General features: G+C 33.4%; 3 protein-coding genes across 13 annotated transcripts; 2 read left to right on the top strand and 1 right to left on the bottom strand.

Annotated features, from left to right (window-relative positions):
* Nucleotides 1-5,375: 5,375 nt before the first annotated feature.
* On the top strand, nucleotides 5,376-11,251 carry LOC127747712 (pentatricopeptide repeat-containing protein At1g63400). Its single transcript, XM_052261953.1, has 4 exons — nucleotides 5,376-5,493; nucleotides 8,382-9,468; nucleotides 10,796-10,856; nucleotides 11,225-11,251. The coding sequence occupies exons 1-2, from the start codon at nucleotides 5,450-5,452 to the stop codon at nucleotides 9,460-9,462; spliced, it is 1,125 nt and encodes a 374-aa protein (XP_052117913.1). The 5' UTR covers nucleotides 5,376-5,449; the 3' UTR covers nucleotides 9,463-9,468; nucleotides 10,796-10,856; nucleotides 11,225-11,251.
* On the top strand, nucleotides 8,095-20,801 carry LOC107490682 (putative pentatricopeptide repeat-containing protein At3g16710, mitochondrial). Of its 11 annotated transcripts, none has more exons than XM_052261943.1 (9): nucleotides 8,095-8,381; nucleotides 14,852-16,049; nucleotides 16,154-16,176; nucleotides 17,986-19,327; nucleotides 19,431-19,525; nucleotides 19,641-19,752; nucleotides 19,962-20,048; nucleotides 20,154-20,393; nucleotides 20,518-20,801. In XM_052261943.1, exons 1-4 carry the CDS (start codon nucleotides 8,259-8,261, stop codon nucleotides 18,124-18,126), a joined length of 1,485 nt encoding a protein of 494 aa, XP_052117903.1. In that variant the 5' UTR covers nucleotides 8,095-8,258; the 3' UTR covers nucleotides 18,127-19,327; nucleotides 19,431-19,525; nucleotides 19,641-19,752; nucleotides 19,962-20,048; nucleotides 20,154-20,393; nucleotides 20,518-20,801. The 11 variants fall into 11 exon arrangements, with proteins under 11 accessions (XP_052117903.1, XP_052117904.1, XP_052117902.1 ...); XM_052261946.1 differs by lacking the exon at nucleotides 8,095-8,381 and having other exon boundaries at nucleotides 14,513-16,049; nucleotides 17,986-18,073; nucleotides 19,179-19,327; XM_052261952.1 differs by lacking the exon at nucleotides 8,095-8,381 and adding an exon at nucleotides 14,636-14,772.
* LOC107490684 (peptidyl-prolyl cis-trans isomerase FKBP62) lies at nucleotides 11,318-14,456 on the bottom strand. The gene is made up of 6 exons (XM_021143137.2): nucleotides 14,000-14,456; nucleotides 13,745-13,881; nucleotides 12,348-12,422; nucleotides 12,158-12,238; nucleotides 11,880-12,074; nucleotides 11,318-11,785 (listed from the first exon to the last, which is right to left on the bottom strand). Exons 2-6 carry the CDS (start codon nucleotides 13,779-13,781, stop codon nucleotides 11,553-11,555), a joined length of 621 nt encoding a protein of 206 aa, XP_020998796.1. The 5' UTR covers nucleotides 13,782-13,881; nucleotides 14,000-14,456; the 3' UTR covers nucleotides 11,318-11,552.
* Nucleotides 20,802-21,268: the final 467 nt, after the last annotated feature.

Here is a 21,268-nt window from a genome sequence, read left to right as displayed (position 1 = left end):
CACAGTTTTGTTCTACAGGTACAGTATCTGTAAATATCAGAATTGCTATTAGACTTAATAAACAAAATGCATAATAGGAAAGAGGATTATTGATTCCTATAAAAATATCATAAGCACAGCCTCATAAATATGAAAAAGAATGATCAAATGGAAGTGGGAATGGGAATTACTTCAAGTCAAAGTTCAATATCACATTTCCAGCACCAAAAGAAGAAGAGAAAGAAGCTTGAAAAGAGACATATATCAGAAATTGTAGCATAAGCCTGTTTCTAGTTTCAAATCTTCATGCAAGAAAGAAGAAAAAAGACACAAACAAATGCACGATGAGAGAGAGAGAGAGAGAGACGTTGATAGCATAATGAAGCTAAAAGAAACAAAAAAACCAAACCAAATTTGGTTACACAATGCTACGTTACAGTAGTTGCTTCCATTCAGAGCAGAAAGAAGTGATGAACCGTTTCATGATGACTCAACAAGAAGAAGAAGAGAATAACTGAATCTTGAATCAGAACGCGCTATTCTCTCAAACATTGCAAGAAACGCATGACCGATGATTGAACATACAATCAAAAATGAAAATTCCCACAATAATAGTAATCAGAGAAATCATCACCAAAGCAAAGGGAAGAAAGCAGAAAGAAGAAGCAAAGAAAAGAATGAATTTAGAAGGAACAGTTGTATCACCTTCTGAGATTTTTTTCTCTGGTGAATGAATATACAGTGAGTAGAAAACCCGCCAGAATAAGCTTTTTGAGTTTTGGCAATGGTGATGGCTGATGGGTTTACACTTTACACATGAGTTGGTTTTATATGGTAGTGGGGTTCAAGCTTTTCATGATGAATATGAAGCTTGAAACAATAACCTTTTAATTTGGAAAATTGGATTACATTCAAAGTGAAACTAACTGAATCTTATATTTATTACCTTTTACGGGATCGTCATTTTCACCGTGTCAAAAGTTTTACATTATAAACTTAAAAAAGCATTTTAATTAAAAAAGAATAATCCATTTTCATTGATCAATTTTAGCTATTTGCACAGGGGAAAAAACTTGTAGAATTTAATCATACTCACTACATAATCATTCTATTAAAATTTTACTTTTGTCACCCTTACAAATTTATTTTGTCATTTTGAGAATTTCATCAAGCTCATAAGATAATTGTAAAATGGTAAATATAGAAAAAATAAATAGATACTTGATCTTTTAATTCAAAAATAAATAAATTTTAGAGTAATTAAAATATAAAACGTCTCTCACCTTTTAAAATGTTAAATATCTAAATTTTTATGTCCAAAATATATATATATAAGGATAAATAGATTTTTAGAAAGATTTAAATGTCTCGCATTTTAAAATTTGAATAATAATTTTATATTTTTAATTAATCAAATATTTATTTATCTTCGAATTAAAAAATCATACACCTAAAATATCTTTAGTATTTTTGTATATTTTTAATTTTATCCTTTTCGTATAGAACTTCATTTTTTTAGTTTTCTTTAGATTTTTAGTGACGCTTTCACCACTAGTATTATTATTTTACCATTTTACCCTCATATTTTTCCTAAAAGACCTTCTTACCCATCATTAAATTAATTAGTAATTTTTTATTTTGATTTTATGCCTAAAATTACTAATATGTCCCTAAGTACTCTAATTTATCGTTTAACCTGATTTAGCATCAAAATGTTACCGGATTAATCCTAATATTTTTCTATGACCAAATTATCCATAATACTTTTAATTAATGTCAATTCTACCCATAGGGTCCTAAAAGATCATTTCTCACCTTTTATTAATTTATTTACTTATTCCAGTTACTACTTTTTACCGTTTTATTTCTAATTTTTACTAAAACTTTTATTTAGTCCCGAAACTTTATTGTAATTATAATTTTGACTCAATTAATTTATATAATTACTAATTTATCCTTGAGAATACTAAGTTCAAAATTTTACTTATCTTTCCATTAAATTATATTTTTAACCATCTTTTTACCCAAAAATGACTATAACACCCTTCTTACTTTTATATCTTTGTTCCATAAGATTAAAAATAAGTTTTATAACCTCTTTTTAACCCTTATACACCTGACTTTCATGATCATTTAGTGGCTGAATTTTCAGGGGTGCAGTTTTTTATTTTTATCCACTTTTAGTGACTTTTAAGGATTGAAACTTAAACCCCAAGTGCTCCATTAATTTTTAATAGTCCCATACATTTTTTAGAGGCAAATAAGCTTCAAATATTACTCAAATAATAGTCCAAAAATAGCGAAGCATCACTAAATTTCCAGAATTAAAAATCAAGTACAAAATCACCATAAAGTGGCTCATATGAACACCGAAAACAAGCACAAACATATTCTAACTAATCCTAACCCTTATCTCTTATGTAATTCAGTTAGTAAACATTTTTTAACACTAGAAAATATGCATACAAGGGCAGAAACACAGATGGTGATGGTGCAGTTTTGTTTTTGGGCCTAAAGTGTCGCAAAACATCAAAATTCAACCACGGTGAGCTCGAAACTCCTTAACTCATTAGGCGTGCTCCATGGGTGCTTCAAGAGGATTTCTATAAATAGAGGAGAGTAAGGATTCCTCATGGTTACTTTTTATTTTTAATAGAAAAAGAAAAGGAGAAAGAATAAAAGTTTTCCTAGCCGAATTCAATATAAACGCAAAGATTGACAAAAACGGACAAGAGTTTGTGCTTGTATAGTTTGAGTCCTTGAAAAACACTTGAAGAATAGTATATGAATCGTGAGATAAGAGGCTGAAAACACAGGTAGTGTGTGCAGAATTTTCTCTTTCTCTCTCAAGAATTTGGTCAAAAGTGTGTAAAAATGTGTAAAGTATTTTGTGAATTTTGTGGCAAATGCTTCCTTAAATAAAAAATCAAAGTCTTAGTGAATTTATGATGGTAAAAGGGGCTTGAATTTTCGTGGTCAAGGGCTGAGCTTTAATGAATAAGGGGTGTGAAAACGAGGAAGCTTGGTTAGCGCTTACGTGTCGAGCTTATCCACAATTAACCGCAGTTAGTTACTCGAGGTTAAAAATACAGCAGAGAGGAATGAAAGGCTGAGATAGTCTCATCTCAGAGGCTGAGAAGGAGATACAAGTTACTTGGATGCCAAGTAAGAAGATTTGGGGTCTCTAGGATTTGTTTGCGGAATATTAGTCAGAAATTCGGTTCGGTTAACTTTTACCGTGTGGTAAAATAATTAATGGCTAAGATTTATTCTTAAAGAAATAAATCATGAATGAATGACTAATATTAATCTTGAGACACAATTATCAAGGTAAAAATTATCTTTACCACTGGTTTCAAAGTTTTCGGTTACAAGAGATTTTATCGGTGCACGCAAAACCGTCATTAAAAGTGAATTTCCGACTCAAAAGTTTCTACTGAGAAAATAAACTAATGGTAATCTAATATCTATTATTTACTAGTCAAACTTGACTTAGGGAGAATTAATTACCCTCATAAAGTCAATTTTGACCTTATTAATGGCCTTTTTCTTTTTAATTTTTAATTTTTAATTTTTTTCTTTTTTCTTTCTTTTTTTATTTTCATTTTTTATACCATTGGGTCAGCCTCACTATTTCTTATTGGTCCGTGATTCTAGATTTTGCGAAATAAATTTTAAAATAGCCAGAAAAGTCTATTTACCGAAAACCGAGTTCTTACATAAGTTATTTAGTTGGTGTAACTAGATAGGATTTTTCGTTGTAGAAAATAGAATTTAATTGCTTTGTGTATATCTTTCATGTTGGGTGAAATCAAGTAGGTGTATCTACAGTGTGAGGCGGCAACAAAATATGCCTATGCATGACAGGATCGTCTCTTATTTAGAGAGGGTTGGACTCCATCACCCTATACTCAACTCCACGCCGGATGCTGGAATCTTTTACACTCAACACAGCTTCCTCCTTACTCTAGAAAGATTGGCCAATCTGATATTCCGTCAAAGCAGTCGCATCATGTAGACCCTGGCTCGGGAAGGTTGCCTCTACATTCCACTGTTGGCCGATGACTTCCAAGTTCAAGGTTGACAAGTGTGGAGGATATTGTTGTGTGCCGAAACCAGAAGCTCTGTCGGGTGTATGTGTACTGCTCGGAATATTTTCATCACTGTCCCTACCAACATCGACCGGCTCATCGTCCGAATCATCGTCCTGCATTGCATTCTCAACTCGAAGGCACATCATCAGTACGATTCGAGCCGATGCCCTAGAGCTATCGATACCATCTTTCAACTTCGCAAGCAGCTCGGGTATTCTAACCTCTGGAAAACTCCGCCAACAGTAAAATAAGACCTGCATGTCTTCATTGGACCCTATCACAAGGTCTCATACTTCACACCAGTTGACACAACGGCAATGAGAATCTTGTAGAACAATCTTTTTACCCACTTTGTCCCACACATACCCAACTTCTGTAATATGCTGTGTTTTATCTTTGCCAACGTACTCGACGACCGAATAAAAACTCTGAGTGGTTCTCTATCCGTGAATTTCATATCGTACCTTTTGCTTTTTTGAATTTTCCCGAAGCAATGCACTAGAGCCACAAAACTCTTCTCACCATCCATTTGTGAGAAATGACACTCTTTTTCCATCTCAATGCCTTTAAGGGGGTATATATAGCCAACCATGGCGCGCACACACTCAATGTAAACCGCTACTGCCTCTAGCGGTTTATGTACACGCCCCCAAACACATAAACCACTACTGCTTGTAGTGGTTTATGCACATGCCACTCTCAACAGAAACCGCTGCTGCCTATAGCGGTTTCTGTGTAAAACTCTAACCCATGTAAACTATGGCTACTAGTAGTGGTTTATGTTTTTCAGTAAACTGCTACTGCCAGCAGCGATTTCTATAGAGATATAAAAAATTGTATTTGTGTATTCCCATTTTAAAAGATGTATATGGGTAAAATTTGTTTTTAAATAATTTATTTAAATAAATTGCTCCTGTTTTAAATTTTGAAGGTATTTTAAAACTTATATTAGACTATAATTATATTTTAAGATGTTTATTTATAATTTATTTATTATTATGTTTTAAAACAATTTGTTCGATTGAATTATAGTTAGACTGGTTGAACTAATAAACCAATAAACCAGTGACTAAAATAATTTAATGACCGGTCTATTCTCAAGACCTTGCTAAAGACTAACATAAGAAAAGTGATAGAAGAGTCCAATAGGAATGAGGAACAAAAAGTGAGTCTTACAGTGTAAAGACCATACGGAAAAATGAGAGTGAGAACACAATAGGAATGAGGAATGAGGAACATAGAAACGGGGTGGGTGTTGCAATGTAATTCTCATTCACAATAATCATTTCTCTGTCTCATGCTTTCTTCAATTTCTCTAATTCTCAATGCATTAATTCTTAATTCTGTGTTTGTGAATTCATCTCTTGATTGCAAGAATGCTGTCATTGTTCTCATTCTCACTCTCACGAATCATGTTAAGGTACTCTCCTTATTCTGTTCTCCACTCCGCTTTCTGGCTTTGCTTCCCTTCAACTTCATTCCTATACTCTCACTCTCAGTCCCAATCACTTGATTAATATGTTGATTTCTTCACGAGATAAGTCTCAAAGTGGTCCCTGAAATTGTACTTGAGCCTCATAGTAGTCACTGAACTTAAAAGTTACCCATATTCGTACCTGAAGTTGCACTCCGGGACTCAGATTCGTCCTTCCAGCATATTCCGTCCACCTGGCACCACCGGAAAGCTGATCTGGACTCTTTCGTGACACGCTGGCCAGGTAACGGCTAGCTGACATAGATTAGTAAACTTTTATAGTGCAATTTGGTCCCTAAATCAAAATTAAAAATTTTAATCCCCAAATTTAATCACCATTCCCTTCTCTACAGTCATCCCTCTTTTCTCTACAGGCATAGATCTTCATATCCCAAATTCACAAGATTTTTTTTTTTATTTTTAGTTGAAGTATCTTATAACAATAACAACAACTAGAGTTTTCTTAACAACTATTATTTGAACATGTTTAAACTAATATTTATTGCATGTTCTTTTTTTTTTTTTGCTCTAATAAAGAAACTATGGTTTCAGCTATTAATATTTCTGCACAAATTAATAGTATTCCTATATTAAATGGTTCAAATTTTAAAATTTAGAATACCGTAAAAATTATCTTCGGTGGAGAAATAAGAGAAATTCAATCGAATGAGTATTATGATCGTAAAATCAAGATTAACTATTGTTGTGAAACGATTTTATATGCAGAGCATGACTTTACAAAAGCTACCATGATTGTCACAACTCCTTTTGGAGAAAAGAAACAACAATTGCATTTAAATACTGAAAAGTGAAAAGCAAGGACAGAATTATCTAGATTGATTAAATCTAGAGACAAAGTGGATAGATGTTGTGTCTAATATTTTTAAAAGGTGTTTGTTTTTGTATGATAATAAATTCATACGTATTAGGAGTATTCGCAGTGTGGTTTAGATCGATTTTGAGTCAAAAACTCATTCGATTCGAACATTAATTTTATTTGCGGTGCGGTGTGATTTAAATTGGTTTATGCACATGCCACTCTTGACAGAAACCGCTGCTGGCTATAGCAATTTTTGTGTAAAATCCTGACCTACATAAACAGCGGCTATCAATCACTATTCTCAGTAGTGATTTCTATAGAGATATAAAAAATTATATTTACGTATTTTCATTTCAAAAGTTGTATTTGGATAAAATTTGCTTTTAAATAATTTATTTAAGTAAATTGTTCTTATTTTAAATTTCGAAAATATTTTAAAATTTATATTAGATTATAATTATATTTTAAGATATTTATTTATAATTTATTTATTATTCTATTGTAAAACGATTTGTTCGGTTGAACTATGAATTAGACTAATCTATTCTTAATATATAAAAGTAGGTACATAGGTTTACCCACATTACTTCTAAGATATTTCTCTTCTTTTATTAATATCATGTCAGCATTATTGCTTACTTGGCAAAATTTTAGAATCCACCACTCAAATCTTGCCAAATCTATCTATTTATAATATATAAAAGCTTATACTAACTTTCTCCACAATGAGTTTAAGCCATATTTTCTTTACTAATGATGCCACATCAACAATTCTAATGACTTGGTAAAAGATGAAAATCAACCAATTACTATTTAGTAAAATATTTTAAAAAATTAAAACAAAAAACTCTTATCTATTATTATTCAAGTATTAATTAAATGCAATAAACATACATTAAAAGTGTCATAATAATAATTATTATAAAAAAATTTCAGTTACAAATATTCAAATTCAACAACTTATACATATTAAGACTCTTACCACTCTTCATTTTTTAATCTCTCATACTAATCGTCAAAAATTTCTTAAATTTAATTTAACATTTTTATAATATATAAAAACTGATACTAACTTTCTCTACAATGAGTTTAAGCCATCTTTTTTTTGCTAATAATGTCACATCAGCAATTCTAATGACTTGACAAAAGATGAAAATCAATCAATTACTATTTAGTAAAATGTTTTAAAAAAATTAAAACACAAAACTCTTATCTATTATTATTCAATTGAAACATCAAATACTAATTAAATACAATAAACATACATTAAAAGTGTCATAATAATAATTATTATAAAAAATTTTAGTTACAAATATTCAAATTCTACAACTTATACATATTAAGACTTTTACTATTCTTCATTTCTTAATCTCTCATACTAATTGTCAAAAATTTCTTAAATTTAATTTAACATTTTTATATATTTTTCATTCTCATTTATTCATTTTATTAATTATTTACAAACAAAAGAAAACGCAAAAAAGACAGTGTAGCAATTAATACAAATTAAAAAATAAAAAAAATAAAAATATAATTTTATATAACTTTAATATAAATAATGTATATCTTTTTAAAAAAAATAAATTTAAAATTTATTTATAATATATTTTCTAAAATATTTTTAATATATTTATTAAAATTTATTTATAAACCAATGAATCATTCTGGAGTAATTTAATGAGCGGCCCGATTCTTAGAATCTTTGCTAAAGACTAACATATGGAAAAGTGAGAGAAGAACCCAACAGGAACGAGGAACGAAGAGTGGGTGTGCACTGTAAAGACCATATGGGAAAGTGAGAGTGAGAACACGTACAATAGAAATGAGGAACGAAGAAACGGGGTGGATGTTGCAGTGTAATTCTCATTCACAATAATCATTTCTCTGTCTCATGCCTTCTTCAATTTCTCTAATTCTCACTGCATTAATTCTGAATTCTGTGTTTGTGAATTCATCTCTTGATTGCAAGAATGTTGTCATTGTTCTCATTCTCACTCTCTCGAATCATGTTAAGGTACTCTCCTTATTCTGTTCCCCACTCCGCTTTCCGTCTTTGCTTCCCTTCAACTTCATTCCTACACTCTCACTCTCACTCTCAGTCCCAATCACGTGATAAATATGTTGATATCTTCACTCGCTTGCTCTCTATGCGTCCTCCTCCATCCATCAACTCCTTTAACATGATTTTGGGGGTTCTTGCGAAGAGGAACGATTTCCCCACCGCCCTACCCCATGTTCAGCTGTTGGAAGCCCGGGGATTTCAGTTTAATGAAGTCACTTATGTGACCTTGATTCAGGGACTCTGTAAGACCAGACACACATCAGCTGCTGTTCAAGTGTTGAGAAAGATCCCAATGCATGGGATTGTTCCTAATGTCGTCATGTACAGCGCAATTATTGATAGCCTCTGCAAGGAAGGACTTGTGAATCTTGCTTTTCGTTTCTTCTCTGAAATGCTTGCTAAGGGAATTTCTCCTGATGTTCAAAGTTACAATATCATGATTCATGGCTTCTGCAAAAGTAAAATGCTCGATAAAGCTTTGATTCTCTTTGAAGAAATGCTTCGTAAGTACTTGGTTCCAAACACGGTAACTTACACCATTCTTATTGATAGCTTGTGCAAATCAAAGAGAATCTCTTGTGCTTTAGAGCTTTTTGACAAGATGCATGATAGAGGTCAAACCGCTAATATAGTCACTTACAATTCCTTGTTGAATGGGATGTTCAAAAACAAACAACTTGACAAGGCACTTATGTTATTCAATCAAATGAAAAAGAGTGGCATTGATCCAAATATAAACACATACAGAGTACTTATTGATGGCCTATACAATGCAAAAGAGATTTTTCAAGATTTTTGCGTTATAGGCTGTCCTACAAATATGAGGGCATACAATATTAAGATCGATGGGCTCTGCAAAAAGGGCTTATTTGAAGAAGCATTGACCCAGCTGTCGGAAATGGAACACAATGGTTGCTTACCAAATGCTGTGACTTTTGTAACTGTTATTCATGCTTTGTTTGAAAGAGATGAGAATGACATGGCGGAGAAACTTCTTCGGGAAATGATTGCTAGAGGCTTATTGAATTTTTAAAAGAAGGTAAGATACATCAACTGAAATTGAAATTACATCTCTAGTGTTGCTGAATATTATCATAGTTCTGTAAATTCTGTGTCTGTTGGGTCAGAGGACTTTGGCAATGCCATAACATCAATTAATTTTGCAATTGCTATCATCCTTTTTAATTCCACTGCTTTGTTGATTCTTTAGATGATATTCCTAGTTATAGCTTACAGGTTTAGTGTTTAAGATCTCTTTGTAGCAATTGAATGCTCTTTATTGTTATTCTATGAGATGATATATTTATCATGCCAAGCAAAACTAAAAAGATTTAAATTTTTTTTTTGTTTGTTCTCTGTTATTCTGCTATGCAACTTATTTTTCCTTATATATATATATCAACTAATTCCTCTGACTGTTTTATCATAAGCAACCATGAACTACTGTTTATTTGATTGAATCCTCCAGGAATTGCTGTAAAAGGAAATTTAAGTAGGTATTGAGGATTTATTCTTAAGCTATATGGTTTTCACTTCCATCTTAAAAATAAACCCGCCTTCTAAAATGCGTGTCCCCTCTTTTCATCAGCCTTGGCAAAATCGAGTTAAGGTTAATATGGTTCAGTTATCTCAAAATTTTTGGCCATTTTCTTAATTAATGCTACTCAATTGTATTGCTTGGAGAAACTCGTACTGGCTTGGAGTTTTGTTGTGTGGTGTTGTGATGGGGATGTTAAAAATGAAACGATACAGAACTTTTTGGAATTGCATTTGATTTTATTTGGTGAATTTCTTTGCATAATTATTGTATTTGTTTATTTATTTTCAATCAGATGTTGGACTATGATATAGCTTCACTGTTCATATTTATGAAAATGATTTTGATCTTGTATTGGTGGTTAACTTAGATTGAGGCTTGACATGGCTTTCATCCTTGTTATGTATGGTAAATATCAATCTACCATGTTACATGTATAAATTTAACTGGCTGCACATTAATCCAAACAATGTTAAAGCTCTCTAGTGTGAATTTTCCTTTATACTTTGATTTGTGTTTGGCCCCTTCGGAATCAAATTTAATACTAATGCTTTACTTTAAAATTTTTTGTTTGGTAACTTTTTATTTCAAATGTCATTTACATTATTTTTTGTCAATATGACTTATTCAGCCATCATAACCTATATGTATAATAGATAATTAGATATGTTATGCAATTTTTGTCATTATAGTAGAAATTCTATGTTATTATTTTTATCGTATTTGTTACGTAAATAAGGGCATTTAAGTAAACTCTCCTTCGTTGGAATTTCACATGTTCCCGTAGAGCAGATACCTTAATCCCCGTCTCCCTTCCCCATTTATTCAGGGAGCAGGTGGCAGATTCCCGTTAGTCCTCCGTTGCAGATAACCCCGCCAAGTATCTACAGGTGCAATTGAATGGAATTAAAGTTATTAGAACATATTTGAATTGAATAAAAGTTAGCAGAACAATCTGTCTTATTTCATGCAATGTTTTTCAACTTCATATGTTTGGCTGGAGTGAATATTTGAATGGAATTAAAGTTTTTCAGAACCAAAAATTACTAAGAAGTTTGGTTGGAGTGAAGGGTTAAATGGAATTAGAGTTACGAGAACAGATATGTGTTGAATGGTAGTATACTAAATAGATTTTGATAATCAAGGGTGTGCTAGGACTAGTTGAGAAGTGGTTAGCCATTAAACAGTTTGCATTTGGATAAACCTATTTATATTACTCTTTCTTGAATGCTATTTTGAGTTTTGCCTATTCTCACAGGTACAGCAGCCTATTTAACAATGGTATTATGTGCATAAGTTTAGAAAGCATTATCAGATGGCTGCAATAACTTGCCAATAGCATAAATGGTAGGAAGCTATGAATTTGGCATGTTGAATTCATCAATATAAATTTACAAAGCATGAATAATTGGTTTCATATCATAGTCTAATAATAACTTGTGCATACTTAACAAGCATTAAGAAGTTTCACCTAATAAATACTTGGATTTTGTGCATATTTAAATCATCCTAAGTTCCTAAACAAAATCTTAGACCGCATACTCAAATACACGTGACTTCACAACTCGAGACAATCACCACTCATTCTACTTGAGAATGGATTGCACTAATGTACTCTTCTGAGTTGACCCAGATGAGCCAAAAGCGTATTCAGGATGTATGGTCACCAACGCAACTTCCGCTTTCTTCATGTTCATTACAGCCTTATCAAGTCCATCAATCACTTGCTCCTCGTCAATTTTGAACTCAAATGGCTGCTCATCATCATGACCCTTCTTCACGAAAACAGTCCCATCTTGCACCTTACCAATAAGTTTCACTGCAACAATGAAAATAATGAATTCAACAACCACAACCAATAAGATAGTAAATCGAATAAAAAGAATCATAATAATGCTGACCAAAAGCTTTACCTTGAACCACAGCTCCATCATTGGGACATTCATATCCCTCTCCCTCCTTCAGGGTCTTCTTGAGAACCTTCTTATCCTTGGTTATGTCAGATACAGCCTTCCAAGATACCAACTCGAGATCAATTTGCAGAGAAGCATTCCAAGGCACGGCACCTTCATCACCTGATGCTGGCCTTCCATTCTCACCGAACGCATCTGCAAAACTAACATGTCAATGAAGTTGCACAAGCAAAATATGTCATGTACGTTGATTCTGTTAACAAGTCAATCTAACTTGCATTCTGGCTTCGCGGTCAGGATGACTTTCTCTCCCTTCTTCATTGTCATCACAGCCTTGGCCAATGCAGGACAGAAATAACCTGCACAACAAGAAAAAGCCACATATTATTAGTACATGCAAAATAAATCAGAAACCAATTAAAAGCACCACTTAAGAGTTTTAACTTGAGCACAAACTCGATGACTGACCTTCTTCCACGGTGAACTCCACCCCATCAGATTTCAAAACAACCGTCCCATCTTCAAGCTTAGCCACGTATTTAACTGCAGAGAACAAAAGAAGGAACAAAAATTTAAGACAACAATGAACAAAAATGTTCCCAAACAGGTGAATGAATAACATGGATGACAATACAACATCAATAACAAATAACATGCCATTGAGTCCCATTCCGCCCCTCCTCCCCAAACTATGTTCAAACTAAGATGATGTTGTATGGCTCAGAAAATCATATTTCAACTCTCACAACTAAAACCCAAGAGTTATTATTTAAAGTGTCAATTGTCAAAAATAAAATGACTCTTGATGAAATAAAATAAAAAAAAAATCAGTTCACTGATTCCTTAAAATATGACATTGATGCTTTTAAAATAAAATATAATGAAAATTCAACTGAAAAGGAATGTAATATAGCATGGGTAGCAAGCATTGGACATATTATTCCTAGCAGCAGCAAAGCACATCACATATTATTCCTAGCAAATTTGTCCTGTATCAACAAAATGATAGTAAAAATGATAACAAAAACTTGACCAAGCAAAAACTCCATATAACACCTCCACAGAAGACAAGCAAAAACTTGAACAGAGCTGACAAGTAACTAAACAAAATGATAGTAAAAATTCATATAACACCTCCAAAGAATACCAACAAAAACTTGAACAGAGCAACACAACTCTTCAAATAAAAATTCATAGAACTCCATAGAACTTCATATAAAACTGCAATAAAAACAAACACAGCCAGAGAAGACAAGCTGCGACAGAGAAGAGAAGAGAAGAGAAGACAACACAAACGCTAACATGGAGGAGAAGAAAAGAGAAACAGAGGTTGAGGAGGATAACACGAACCGAAAAACGTGCTTACAAAGATGGTGCGACGGCAACTATTTTTGAAAAAATACTGAAAAGACTGAAATTTTATGTCCTAAACTGAAATTTCAGTTCTAATTCCAGGCCAACAAACATGATATTGAGTTTCAGTCTCCGTGTCAATAGAAATATGCAATAATGGAATAGAAAGCATGGAAATGCTATCCTTCTATGCCCTTGGACAAGAGCGGCTTGGTTTGGAGCCGAATGTCAACTTAATCCCGCAAAGAACAATGTCACATCCTTTGGAGATTGGTTATTGGAAAGATTAAGTTAAATGCATATTCAGACCAGGAACTTATGGTTGGGAAAATAGTTTTTCTTCCCCGGAAAATTTGAAAGAATAGGAATAAGGCCATATTTTAGAGACAAGAAGTTGATTCTAGGAGAGTCATTATTAGAGCAAAAATCCTTGAGATGGCATTCAGGCAAACATTATAGGATATGCATATTACAGAGAAAAATAACAAAAAGAGCGAGGGAAGAACTGTTACCTGGAATCCTCCACCTAAGTCTTGGGTGAAAGCACATATTGATGTAGCATATCGAGTTACGGTAGTGGTGGTCAGGGATGCAATCGGAAGAATGATGGCAGGGTCGACATCCAAAATCTCAGCAAATTCCAGTTTAGCTGCAGAAATGCTATTATTCTAATTAAAAATCTGGGGATATAGAGAGCTATAATTGAATTTGATCATTTACCCATTTGGCAAGCTTTGAAAACGAAAAAGAGAGTTGTGGAGATAGACCCAATCATTAAGGACATTCTGCATATGAAAGGCAAAGAGGGCAGAATTGGCTTCATTTGGGTTCCGAGAGGAAGTCTGCCACCGGAAGTTATTGAGGAGATGAGGAATGATCTTCTTAGCGTCTGCAGGAATAGAGCCCAGTCGTGATGGTCATAACACGGAGGAGATTCTTGTCGAAATTGGAGGACAGGGGGAAGGAATTCAATGTGGGTGTCTTGGGTACCTCAACAACCGCTCCAATAAAGGTCGTGGTGGCGAATTGTACATGGATTTTACATCACCGGCGAAGTGGTTTCGGACAATAGTCTCAAGACCATCATCAGCTGGTAGAGTAGAAAGGTCTTGGAACAACAAGAGAGGTGAAGAGTTACACTTCACCATGACCCGACCGGTTTTTTGAATGGCCAACCAAACGTCGCCGTTTCACTCACTGAGGCAATTATTCACTCAGACTTGGAATAGCCCTCCTGCAGGGATTATTCACCTTCTGAATTGTGATGTTACGGGGAGCCTTCTTCCACGAAGGATTTATGATGTAGTGTAGGTTTCTCTTTGTTTTGGGCCCATGGCCCCTTAGTTAACCAGAAAAAAAAAAAAAGAAAGCTGGGGGGTGTTGCAGTGTAATTCTCATTCACAATAATCATTTCTGTCTCAGACCTTCAATTTCTCTAATTCTCACTGCATTAATTCTGAATTCTGTGTTTGTGAATTCGTCTCTTGATTGCAAGAATGTTGTCATTGTTCTCATTCTCACTCTCTCGAATCATGTTAAGGTACTCTCCTTATTCTGTTCCCCACTCCGCTTTCCGTCTTTGCTTCCCTTTAACTTCATCCCTACATTCTCACTCTCAGTCTCAATCACATGATAAAGATGTTGATTTCTTCACTCGCTTGCTCTCTATCTCTATGCGTCCTTCTCCATCCATCAACTCCTTTAACATGATTTTGGGGGCTTTTGCCAAGAGGAACGATTTCCCCACCGCCATTCTCCTTGTTCAGAAATTGCAAGCCAGGGGAATCGCTCCCGACTTGTTTACTTTGAACATCTTAATCAATTGTTGTTCCAGCATGGGTCGTATGAAGCTTGCTTTCTCTGGGTTGGCCAAGATTCTCACGATGGGTTATCAACCTGATACGGTAACATTGAAAACAATCCTGAAAGGTCTCTGTCTCTCTGGTAATGTTGAGAAAGCACTACACTTTCATGATAGAGTCCTGGCTCTAGGATTTCAGTTTAATAAAGTTACTTATGGGACCTTGATTAAGGTACTCTGTAACACTGGATACAGATCAGCTGCTATTCAAGTGTTGAGAAAGACCATTATTCCTAATGTCGTCATGTACAGCACAATTATTGATAGCCTGTGCACGGAAAACCTTGTAACTGATGCTTTTCATTTATTCTCTGAAATGCTTGCTGAGGGAATTTCTCCGGATGTTCAAAGTTACAATATCATGATTAATGGCTTCTGCAAAAGTAAAATGCTAGATGAAGCCTCGAGTCTCTTTCAAGAAATGCTTCGTAAGGACTTGGTTCCAAACACGGTAACTTACACCACTCTTATTGATAGCTTGTGCAAATCAAAGAGAATCTCTTGTGCTTTGGAGCTTTTGGACAAGATGCATGATAGAGGTCAACCTGCTAATGTAGTCGCTTACAATTCCTTGTTGGATGGGATGTTCAAAAACCAACAACTTGACAAGGCACTTATGTTATTCAATCAAATGAAAAAGAGTGGCATTGATCCAAATATACGCACTTACAGTATACTTATTGATGGCCTATGCAAAGGTGGAAGACTTTCAGATGCAAGAGCGATTTTCCAAGATCTTTCTGGTAAAGGCTGTCCTCCAAATGTGAGGACATACAATATTATGATCAATGGGCTCTGCAAAGAGGGACTGTGTGAAGAAGCATTGAACCTGTTGTCGGAAATGGAACACAATGGTTGCTTACCAAATGATGTGACTTCTGCAACTATCATTCATGCTTTCAGACAGATGAGTATGACATGGCGGGGAATGTTCTTCGGGAAGTTGATAAAAGAAGGTAAGATACATCAACTCAAATTGAAATTACATTTCTGTTCTTGCTGAATATTATCATAGTTCTGTAAATTCTGCTGTGCGACTTATTTTTCCTTATCTTTGTAGGTATTGACTTGAAGCTCTCTAATGTGAGTTTATCTGATCTTATTTCTCTTTGATTTGTGTTTGGCCCCTTTGGAATCAATTGTGAGACACTAGAATTCTTCTCAACTTATTTGGTTTCTAGTTGAACCCATACTCACTGGATTTTATGCTTCAAAACAATATTGGTTGGGTTCTCCTATATGCACTTAGATATTTTACATATGCATGTTGCACATTTAATTTAAGAATCTACGATTGCTCATCATTTCTATGTTAGCCTGTTAGCACGCTTTCTTAATCTATGATTTTTCATAATCATCCTGAACATTCATACACCAAAGTTCATAAAATCCACACAGACTTTTATATTTCACATACAAATTTGAACAAACAGCCTACTTAGTAAAGAAGAGATCAACAATTCTGGCATGTGAGTCAAGTAGCAGAAAATTCCTTGTTTGCTATGAGAACTTGAAATAGATCTCAACAAAAATATACACAAACCATGACAAGTAACATGGCTAAACAGATGCCATTAGGCTCTCTCTAAATATCTGTTAAAACAATCTCCAGTAGCATTTTTTTTAATGGTTTCTTTCATAGTTATCTCATGAATTTTCACCGCCCCTTTTAACAAAGCATTCAAAGTTATACATTCCATTATGCAGAATGCCATGTTAGGTATTCTTTGCGTTGTCTTTTCTTTTTCTATTTTTTTCCAACTTTTTTCCATTTCCAAGATTTTGCAAATATGGGATTTCTTTTTTTTTTTTTTCTATTTATGCCTCTTTCTTTGAAAATTATGAAAATTGAACACTAAAAATAAAATAGAAAACGGTCTTGCAAACCAAACAAAAATTGAAAAACCCAAGCAATACATGTCGCAATTAAGAGCTTATGAATTTGATTGCATGACAATTATAACAACTAATCATTACAACCTTAATCACCAATCAATATTAATAGCATAAAAGTTTATTGCAAGACTAGTGAACTGCTATGATTGAGGTTAACACAAAACTACTAATTGTGACAACAGAATTAGTATATAAATAAAAATCATATAATTGAGACCAAACTTTGATATTGAGTGAGAGAGATTATCTTCTAAATACTTAAGGAGTAAGGACTACGATTTTAAAAGCTCTTAATTGGTATGTACCATGATTATCTGTTAGGAACTAATTTCCAAGTCAAGGTTAAAGTACACATGGTATGGAGAAAATGTCATGGAGGTGAACTCCAATTATCCTAAACAAGATTCAAGTTAAATAAATAATAGAAGAAAGGTACCTATTCAAACCTAGATAAAAGTTCTAAATGTCAACAATAGATTTTTTACTGATGACTGTAAAGGAAGAGATCCATGTCATCCTTAATATATTGTCTATGAGTAGACCTTGAAAGCTACCTTTCTTTTCAAGGCATTCATATCTCCACCACTTTTAACATGAGAACCACTTTCTTCATTTCCAAATAAGACTCTTCCAAGTTACTACTTTACAAAATCAGAATATAATGTTTGATCTGTCAAATTAAAGGAGGGTAAGTAAAATATATCCTCTCTTAATACTATTAATTCATTGTCTATATAAAGTCTTGATAATAATAGAAGGTTCTCCAGCTTTTTTAAATTGGAGCCAGTTTTCCTTTAAAAGATTACTAAATATAAAGAGTACTAATCAAGTTATTTAAAGCATTAGGTAAAGTTATTTAGTGCTTGACTAAGCATTTAGATAAGCTGCGTTCTAATTTGATTGGTACATTGGGTTGTTGGAGCCTCATGGATCCAATTTTCAGAGCTAAGATGATAAATCGGATAATAATTTTGCTGTGCTTGTTTCTTGTTATAGTCTTATAGACCTGGATGCAAGGAGGCTAAGGGTTCCAACAATGAGCTATTGAGTGCCATCAAGAATATCCCAAATGAGTTTTCTTCTAGTAAGATTTACTTCGATATTAACTGTGAAACAAACATGAAAGGTAGGCATTAGACAATGTGGTTTAACTAACTAAATTAAAAAGGTGATTCAATAAACCCTTTGTAAACATATCCAAATATTGAAGTAAAATGTATTTCTTACTTCACTCCATAGGCAATGTGGTTTAATTAACTAAATTAAAAGGGTGACAATATGGTTGACAGCACCATGTAAATTTCATGTCAATTGTATTTCTTGTTTTATTGTTAATGGAATCTAATAGCCAAAAAGACAAAAAAAAAAAAAATAAAAGATGAAACTAATAGCAATGAATTAGTATGACTCCCATACCATTTGGAAATTATGATAAGATTATAAGAACAACTATGCTAAACTGAAAGTATGCAGCAAGATAGGTCAACAAATTTAGGCTTGATGTTTGTGTTGAGTTTTACGATTCTGAAGCTCATACTCCACATTCAGTTGGTTTATTGTGTAGTAAATAGAACCTTTTTTCTATTTATGGATTAGTGTAGTATGCATGTTATTTCTATTTATCCGCCTATAATCACTTATAGAAATGCAAGAAAACCCTTAGTTTTATGTACAATGTGGCATTTATTTGCGTGTGGTTGTTAAGGACTTTATCCCCTGCATCTAATCAGGATAGAAAAGTATGTTGTTCGTATATTTTTAGTTTTATTTGAGGTTCTAAGATCTGTTAAACTTTTGATTGTATCTTCTAATATTATTCATAAGTTACAAAAAAAAAAGATTTAATGGTTATAGGCTACTCCCAATGGGGTTGTGACTCTACCAGGTTGAGTACATTTTAATGATAAACACATGTTCACTTTTCACTAATTCACATGTTCAGTACGGTAGTTTCATTTTTAGACAAGTTTCACGGTCTCCTTATAGCAAGCATTCTCAGCACAGGCATTCTCCCTCCTCTTCTCTTGATAATTCCACGTTTGTTGCCATATTAGTTTTTATATGAAAACACTAAAATTTTCAATATCCTTTGTATTAAACAACTGTAGAAGCAAATTAAATTGAAGTTTTTAATAATTAAGAAGAAGCTAAGAAATTACAAGTTTCCATTTTGGCCAAAATATGTGCAGGAGTGCGTGGATAGCTTCTTGAAAAACATATATATGTAGAATTGGGTGACTAAGTAGAGGTCAAAGAATGATTCATTCTCAAAATTTGGATTAGTAGAGCAAATAAATATCACTGCTGATAAGAGTGACTATTTGTGGTACTCATTAAGGTATATAGGCCTCTCAATGGTTGAAAAAGCTTTCTTCTATCTGATTTGAAATCTATGCATGATCCATTATGATCCTTTTTTTGTTTTTTTTTTTTATTTGAAGCATTGATTTTGAAGATGATGTTAGTGCTCAAACTGTTCTTCACATCGAATCCTTTGGACATTCCCTTCATGCTTTCATAAATGGGAAGCTTGCAGGTGAGTTGTATCAGTGACTGATTTTACAGCTTGAACCTGATCACGTGAAGACAACTCAACCGTTTCTCCAAGGCTTCCGTTCTTTCAAATAATACTAGTGAAAGTATAATTTCAGGGAGTGAAAAATGGAAACAGTGGCAATGCTAAAGTCAACGTGGATATCCTCATCACACTTGTAGCTGGGAAGAACACAATTTGATCTCTTGAGTTTAACCGTGGGTCTTCAAGTAATTCCTCTTTTTCTTCTTCTTTTTTGAATATATATACTATATAAGCATAGTTAATAGAGGAAATTTTGTTTCTTTGAAGCATTGGCCTTGTTATCTTTTCTCCTATGTGATTTAGAAACTAGAAGTCAAAATCTTTCCATGCTATATATATAAGCTGATGTGATTCTTATACAAATCAGAACTATGGATCTTTCTTTGACACATAGGGTGCTAGGATCACTGGGCCAGTGATATTGAAAGGATTGAAGAATGGAACTACTATTGACCTCTCCTCCCAGCAACGATCATATCAGGTTACACTCCGTTTGCTTTTATCTGTCACTGTTGATTCTTGGTTGTATCTAGCTAGCTAGATACATTGTTAGAAGGATACACAATCTATATCTTTGTGAATGCAGATTGGTCTTCAAGGTGAAGACTTAGGTCAATCTAGTGGCAGTGTTGGACAGTAGAACCCACAGTCAAACTTACCCTCAGAATCAGGAAGATCAGGGCCAGTTTTGTCACTAGTGTGTCCTAATCCTAAGCAGATCATCTTTTCTATTAAATTCTCCAGTTTTGGCACGCCGAGTGGGACTTGTGGAAACTTCAACCATGGTAGCTGCAGCAGCAACAAGGCTCTATCCATTGTTAAGAAGGTAATACACACAGAGCTTCTTTAAATAACATTTTCTTAGGTACCTTTGTTAGTTATTTTTCATTTCACTTTGTATCGTATCGTACGCTGAATCAACTCATAGTTTTCTTTGATTATATACACAGGCCTGCATTGGATTAAGCAGCTGTAAAAATTAATGTATCAATTGATACATTTGGAGATCCATGTAGAAGAGTAACTAAAAGTCTTGCTGTTGAAGCTTCTTGTACATAGACATTGTTGCTTCATGAAGTACCTACCCTTCTTCATAGCTTGGACATAAAGGATCTTAGATTTTTTTTAGTTGAAAAATCATGATTACTGCTGATTGATTAGCCAAATATAAAAATGGTGAATGAAATATTCTAAATAAAATAGTATATTAAATGTAAATCCATTAGTTCATACCTTATCTAAGTAAAGACTATGCATGCAAAGACATTTTAACGTTTTATACACGTGACAAAAGTGCAATGCCATAGAATAAATCATAGCAAGCATTTAAAAGCTTGTTTTATATATGTGCTATTAAAAATTCAAAGATAAGATAACAAGAAAAGCTGAGATTTTTATTCTTGAAGTCAATTTTGTCATTTTCTTCAACTTTTTATATTTGTAAGCATCTTTTTCTTTATGTTTATTTATATACCAATAGGCTAAGCACATAGCAGTAGTCCATTATTGTTGGAATTGGTGTGTTCTTTCAGTTACCGGAAACAACACTAAAATGATAGCAGCAATGAGTGTAAAGAAGGTTGATCGGTCCATATGTCTATGCTGAATGGAACTATGGGTACAAATTATTGGATCCTTTAACTAATTATATAATTTCCATTGTTATAAGCTAAGCAAGTTTGATGCATAATTTGGTTTTAC

This window comes from Arachis duranensis, chromosome 5 (genome assembly GCF_000817695.3).
Source record: "Arachis duranensis cultivar V14167 chromosome 5, aradu.V14167.gnm2.J7QH, whole genome shotgun sequence".
NCBI classification, from domain to species: domain Eukaryota; kingdom Viridiplantae; phylum Streptophyta; class Magnoliopsida; order Fabales; family Fabaceae; genus Arachis; species Arachis duranensis.
Note: the sequence above shows the minus strand (reverse complement) of the source record. Positions and strands in the feature narration are given on the sequence as shown.

Coding starts and splice junctions, on each gene's coding strand:
- LOC127747712 (XM_052261953.1), top strand. CDS start 5,450: ATGCTGTCATTGTTCTCATTCTCACTCTCACGAATCATGTTAAG. Junction 5,494..8,381: donor CTCTCACGAATCATGTTAAG/GTACTCTCCTTA, acceptor AATCATGTTAAG/GTACTCTCCTTATTCTGTTC.
- LOC107490684 (XM_021143137.2), bottom strand. CDS start 13,781: ATGTGCTTTCACCCAAGACTTAGGTGGAGGATTCCAG. Junction 12,075..12,157: donor CCTGACCGCGAAGCCAGAAT/GCAAGTTAGATT, acceptor TTAGTTTTGCAG/ATGCGTTCGGTGAGAATGGA. Junction 11,786..11,879: donor TGATGGAGCTGTGGTTCAAG/GTAAAGCTTTTG, acceptor TCATTGTTGCAG/TGAAACTTATTGGTAAGGTG.
- LOC107490682 (XM_052261943.1), top strand. CDS start 8,259: ATGCCTTCTTCAATTTCTCTAATTCTCACTGCATTAATTCTGAATTCT. Junction 16,050..16,153: donor CGGGAAGTTGATAAAAGAAG/GTAAGATACATC, acceptor TTATCTTTGTAG/GTATTGACTTGAAGCTCTCT. Junction 16,177..17,985: donor TTGACTTGAAGCTCTCTAAT/GTGAGTTTATCT, acceptor TTCTTGTTATAG/TCTTATAGACCTGGATGCAA.